This window comes from Polyodon spathula, chromosome 10, assembly GCF_017654505.1.
Source record: "Polyodon spathula isolate WHYD16114869_AA chromosome 10, ASM1765450v1, whole genome shotgun sequence".
Lineage (NCBI taxonomy): Eukaryota > Metazoa > Chordata > Actinopteri > Acipenseriformes > Polyodontidae > Polyodon > Polyodon spathula.
Window position 1 is genome coordinate 15786538 of NC_054543.1, and position 6784 is coordinate 15793321.

At 37.1% G+C, this 6784-nt stretch overlaps 1 protein-coding gene across 10 annotated transcripts in view; it reads right to left on the reverse strand.

Annotated features, from left to right (window-relative positions):
- The window catches only part of LOC121321869 (ankyrin-3-like), a 149120-nt gene extending 143296 nt beyond the window's left edge, over positions 1-5824 (reverse strand). For 5 of the 10 annotated variants that reach the window (XM_041261177.1, XM_041261174.1, XM_041261172.1 and 2 more), the window contains exon 1: positions 5139-5824. In XM_041261177.1, coding sequence (XP_041117111.1) covers positions 5139-5243 — 105 coding nt within the window. In that variant the 5' untranslated portion in view covers positions 5244-5824. The remainder of the gene's footprint in view (positions 1-5138) is intronic. The other 5 variants (XM_041261176.1, XM_041261175.1, XM_041261173.1 and 2 more) reach the window with 4 other exon arrangements.
- Positions 5825-6784: the final 960 nt, after the last annotated feature.

Consider the following 6784-nt stretch of genomic DNA (forward strand, 5'->3'; position numbering starts at 1 on the left):
GGCACTTTGCCACAGGGACACATTAGTCTGATTGCATGACAAAAAGGTTCCTAATTTAGAAAATGAGGACTCTTCTACAACACTGGGGTGTTGTTTGGATGTACAAATACAACATACTGTATTCGCTTGTTACCCAACACCTTTGTTAGTTGTTGTTCTGATCAAGAGAGAACCACATTATTGCACTCCATGCTTGCACAGAGCCATCCATTATATGAACAGCAGGTTATTATACAGAGCCTGGAACAAAAACAAATACTGTCCAGAGCACTGTCAATATGGGCACTGATTCAACTTGACAAGTTTGCAAGGTGTTTAAATTGTTCTGGAGGGATACATGACCATTCTTGATTCCAGTCTTGGATATGGAAGCACCTACTGACCGAGCAGCTTGCATCAACTCTCTGTCTGAATCTATCTGATCTGCCGTCTTGCTCTTTGCTGTCTGAAACGGATAGATGTGGCTTTTATACATTACATAACATCAGGTGTGCCTTTGAAATAAGAAAGCAATCAGTCATGTGAGGGTCATTCCACTTTCATAAAAGTACATATTTTTAGATACATTAGAAAATAAATAATTGTTTGCCATGCTTACTAACTATTCCAGCAAAAATGTTTCTGAAAATACTCAAGGGAGAAGTGAGGAGGGAGAGCATATCAGTGTTGTGCAGGCTTCACTGTTCATTGTTTCAGGGCACATTGCTAACATGCTTCCCCTCACACAGTCAGCCTTAAGGAGTGTTTTCAGATTAAACACATAGGAAATGCACTTGAATTTTTGAGATAACATTAACAACCGTATTCTGTTTTTTACACACCACTGTTGGTGTAATTGACTGGAAATTACTATATTCAACAAAAAAGTGGCATATTTTGTGTTTAAATAGATATAAAACAGGTAAGAAAATTAAATGTAAAAGATATATCCTTTTAATAAACCATTATGATTTAAATTTGGGATTATTTAGATGCGCTGTAGTCTGTACCCTTATTCTTGTCCCTTGGTCTAAAGCTGTTTTGCAGCCAGTCAGTTGCACTCTCAATTTATTAACAAGAAATTGGTTCAAGGACGCCGGGGCTCAAGAGAGAACCTTATTTTTGGAAAGCCTGCCTACAGATTCATGGGAACATGTTCAACATTATCGGGATTATTATTATTTATTTATTTAATTTACTTATTTAAGTGAAGCCGTTATCTAAATCTACTGGCTACAACCTTATTCTGTTGGCCTTATTTAAAGAAGAGTATTATTTTAAAGGTCTTTTTGTAGGTGATTGGCTTATAGTCAGGAAGTACATCAGTTCATGTCTTGTAGCTGGCATGGCTTAATGTTGACAAACAGCCAGTTACACCAGCAATAACATTTAACCTTAACAAGGCCTATAAATATTTACCTGACAGTAACATCTCTAATGACACCTTTCTTTATTCCAATTGTGAAGCCTTATGTGCTAGTAGTTGACAAACACACCTTTTAAAACTTCTTTATTTAGCCTACACATTTATTTTTGCTATTTAAATATGAAGAAATATCTTTATTTCAGATGTAACTACCAGTACAGGAAAATATTGACTAGAAAGCATTTACTCCTGTCTTTAATTAAAAAAACAGAGAAATAAACAATGTGAGAATGAACACTCTTCAGTAAATAATCCTTAAAAAAAAAATCTTTAAACAGTGTTTAAAGTTTTGTGAATAGGGTTCTAGGTTTCTAAAATGAACACATGTTTTTTCTCCTTCCTAAAAAACAGCAGTTCATTTGATTAAGAATAGAAACCGCTACAGTTGCTTAATAAATCCTGCGCAAAACAGAGATGAAATGAAAGTGTGGAGCTAAGTTTACAGTATCACGTTATCAGCAGACACAACTGCAAGAGCCTTTAGTGGGTCCACTACAGTCAGCCCTTGTTTTGTGGCTCAGAGTAACAACAAAAAAACAAACTTGAATTTCTGTCTCTGAGTGTGTGGAATAAAAGGCAATAAGGGAGAGTACCGAATGACTTGGTGAAACTGTTTTTCGAAGACAGCACTGTCCCAGACTGAAATATGGATTCTGCATGGCTTGTATCGAGCGGGAAACTCAATATGTGCATTTTACTACATCTGAAGCAACAGCTAGATTCCAGTTCTCCCTGCCTCACAAGAGTTGACAGGCTAATCTCGGCACTAAAACAATTTTCATACCTTCTAATGAGCCAAGAACGTACAGGACACCCCTTTTACTGGTGGATAAGCTACAGTTTGTGATATGTTAAGGGCTCTATTTTAAGGAATAACAAAAAAAAAAAAAAGACAAAACTCACAAGAAAAAACCTAAGCAACTGCAGGAAGGTGCAGCTAAATGCATAGTTTCCTGCTGGTTTTACCCCCTTTTTATTCGGTTGCCTTTCCACTTGCTTCAAAAATTGATCCTGTAGGCACTTACCTCGAGACCCCTGGTAAGGCTGGTAGTAGCAGCAATGTATTTTGAATGGGTAGGTGTATGAAATTAGTCTCACAGAATTCTTAGTAGAAAGCTAGAGTATATCAATATCAAACGCAGATCATGATTACCTGCATCCACGACAGGTACTGTACACAACATACAGACGGATGGTAAGCTTCCGCATAGCGAACCACATAAACAGAGTAACTTCTGTGAATTCTTTTTATCAAATTCCATTCATCGCACTTGGATAATCAGTAAAGCAGATATAATTTTTAACACATAATTGTAGGAAAAACAGATAAGCATCTCCTTCCATTCACAGATTCACTCTCAATAACATGTGCCAGATCAAGTTTCATCACCACTGGATAAGCAGTTCTTTGGATATATGTAAGGAGTGACATACATACAGAGGTGCGGGTACCTCGACAATCTCCCTGATGACAGATCATAATGGGCATTTGGCTATTTCTCCAGTGGACTATTGCCTGTGTCTAAAAACACCATGCAATTGATTTTAATTTAGATTAAATGACACTGCAGTAGAGTAGGCTTGAGATTGTGAAAGCAAGGGGGCAGAACAGCTTTCTCCCTACAGGTCTGCCCACTTGGGACTATCTCCTGAACAAAGCAACGCTAAATGCATACTGATGCCGTCGAATACAATAAGATTTGGGCTTCCCAACAGTCAATGTCAATAGCTGCAACTGTGGAGTTAAAATCCCCAACTTTTTTTTGTTGTTCTATTTTTCAATTGCAATGGAGTTATTACAGCCTTTTCTCTTCAAGAGTGCTGAAAATGGCGACACTGTAAAACAGTATTTGCACAGCCTACCATTAAGAACATAACCCAGAACAAAATATAAATATATATTATATATATATAATATATATATATATATATATTATATAAAGGGTTTTCCCATTTTTTAAAAAAAAAAACGATTGTTGTGTGTACACATTAAAGGCTCCGTTTACTACAAAAATGATGTTTTTAAAAAAATGGTCCGTTCCCAAATTTTTTTATACATTTATAAAAACAAACCATGTAAAAATAAATTGTTTTCCGAAATTTTTTCTGTTGATGTCAGTGTTTTGACCCCTAATTATTGAATATATATATATATATATATATATATATATATATATATATATATATATAACAACCCATTGTTTGGTTTGGTGTCTGTGCTTAGTACACTTCAATGGAACTCAGAAAACCCTGGGACTGTCTTTAAAAGTCACTTGTGAATCTCAGCGGTGATTATCCACTTCTATGAAGGGACATAAAGAAGCAATTATCTAAAGCATGTCCTATATTAGTATGGAATATGCATGTTCAGAATGTAGCCTTTAAGACTACTGGAGAAGACAATGGACTCAGCAGTGAATTCATTTACCACTATCCATGCTTAAAATGGACAACTGGATGGATGCTGTCAAATGACATTCAATGTAAATTGTGAAGAAAAAAATAAAAATCATGCTAAAGCCAAGATATTAAGTCAAGTGGAAATCCCTTGACGCAATCACAGAGATTTGGCTTTTGTTTTCCCTAATGACTGTGAAAGATGCATGTCCTCAGTCTTTAAGTTTAATATTAAACTTGGACCCCAAACATGACAAACAGCAAGGGTGCAAGGAGGTAAAACAGAGCCCTGTCTGTTGTACTGAGAAAAAATGCAGTACCTTCAGTGCAAATCTGCATGTCAGTTGATGAGAACATGCCTCACTGCTTGGATCAAATTATGGTTATCTGCCCTAAGGGGATTTTAAGAGTGGGGGTAAATATATTGAAAGCCACAGTGACATTGGATGAACAGATTATTAAACAATTCAATAACAGATCAAAGAAAACCACTAATGGGTCACAGCAGTCTTGACTTTTATTTGTAACATGATCAAATGTACTAAACAATCAAGATGCTTTTTTTAAAAATACCAGCTCCTATCTGTGCTTTCCATCAATCATACATAAATGCTTTCTCATTTACCACCCCTTGCCTAAAGCATCAAAAATTCCTTTTAAACAGAAAACCTGCAGAAAGAACATTAATGTTCTATTGTTCTCATTTTCAAATTCTAGAACATGGAGGAACCCATAAGTGAACATTTTTAATATGTTTTATTTTTTTACAGAGCTAAAGCTAGAAAACAAAAAGTGTCGCCTAAAATTACAAGGGGTGCAGCTGATTTGAATTCCCCATTGTGGTCAAATCGGCACGAAACAATGCAAATGCAGGTCTCTAATATTACCCCAATGTTTCTGTTACGGTTTTATACCTACTGGGTAAAATTTAGTAAATGCTCTCCTTCTGTCCTGTGTTTCGTAGAGTGACTCCACATTATCACAGAATTCAAAACCTAAAAGTGTTGTACAAGAGGGCAGCATCTCACTAAAAATTATATCATAAACACGTTTAGTACTACATACGCTGTGTTGGCTAGGAGTCTGATGTGGCTGTTAAGTCTAACCTTTCTAGTAAAACACCTCCCTCCATTATTACTGCAGTCCACATTTGTACTATCTGTATACATCTCCATATAAAAACACAATTCACTGAAGGGCAAACACATGATTCCCCAGCCTAGTAACACAACTACAGTCCTGTATACCCCCAATTGTGCACCCTCTATGTGCATGCTTGAATCCAAATTAAAACAAAGGAATGCATTGGTACAGTACAGCACTAACTAAAAGGTACCTTTTTCTTTCGTTCCCGGGTCCGTTTCTTGGTCTTCTTTTTTTCATCTTCTGCATTAACGTCAAAATCCCTGTTTTTCTTCAGCTGGGAAGCTGCATGAGCCATAATGAAAAGCTTTAGATATCCGATGAAATGAGGTGACTATGAGGAGTGGGGGCTACACAAAAGGTAAGGATCCTTCTTTTAGGGGAGAGAAGAAGAAGGCAGCTTTGCGTTTCTATATGTCACCCACTGCTAGGTAACCAGAAGAATGGAGCTAGAGGCAAACATCACCTTCACAGGAACTACTCGTTTCTAAGGAGACCACATTTTCCTCTTTGCTGATTTCTTCATAGTCATCCAGTCTTTACCTGTTACCACCCAAACAATACTGCCATCCTAATGCATTCAATGTAATGAAAAAGCTGCTGGGACAGGGGAGGCTGTATTATTTCTGTATCCCTAGCCACCAGATGGAAGTGCCCAAGTGAGCCCAAGGATGGGGGGGGATGCTCCTAATGGTAATGCTGTGCAGATTAGCATTTACAGGGGGGAAGGGAGTATGTGTTCCAGTAATAAACCAATACTGTCATGTTTCTGAGGCAGTTTGATTCTGACCCATTCCAATTAAATGCAACCTGCTCTGCCAGGGAGCAGCGCTTCAGCAGAATAAGACCTAGGTGGGAATAAAATGGTTCTGCTATGCTTCACTACTGATGCTGACAGAAATGTACAGTAAAATAAAAAATCCACCCTGTTTTCTCCCACAGATGCCATACACTGCATTGTGTACATGCAATCTCCACATTGCCCAAGCTGAACACAGTGTCCTTTATGGTGTTTTTTTCAAGGCATTCACATTTGCTGGTGTGGAGAAGGAGGCGGGATATGAATACAGATAGTCCTATTGTGTTTCAACTATAATTGCTTATTATGGCACATTATAGTTGAGAGCAGAATATGTTCTCACCCTGGAGTGAAACAGATATCTAATTTACACAATCTTTTCTGGGATCAGTGTATGTATGTATTTATTTTTTTTTTTTTTTTTTTTATTAGAGAAATCAAATCAATTTTACAGCCCATTTGTTCCCTCCCCAGTACGTTAGCTTCAGCATAGCCTTTGTGCCTCAGATCATTTCAATCACCTTACTATATTTTGCCACCTGAGTCCTTGGTGACTGACTGCAGCTTTTGAATATTCATGATGGGTGGTGAAGAAGCCTCAACAGCAGGCCTGCTTCAGCTTTACTGTGTGTGTGTGTGTGCGTGCATGTGGGTGTGTGTGCATGTGTGTGCGTGTGGTCAACACCGGATATTTTAACATGCTAAGCACAAAGCATCCGATTTACTGAGCATTAGTGATACTGGATTTGAAATATTTACATTCCTCAATATTCCTCAATCCAATCTGTACAGAGATTATCTAAAATAAACATCAGAGTCTTTTTTCAGTGCCCATGAAACAAGGGGTGCCCTGGATCAACTTAATAACCGACAATTTCATTTTTTTTCATTGCTTCTTATTAAAAACCAAATACAATTGTCTGAAAACTGAAATGTTGTGAACTATTCAGTTTTTAAAAAAAATCTCCAAAAAATAGTTTTTGGTGGTAATATTAAGTCAATGAGTTCTCTAAAATGGTATCATATATGTTTTTTTCTAG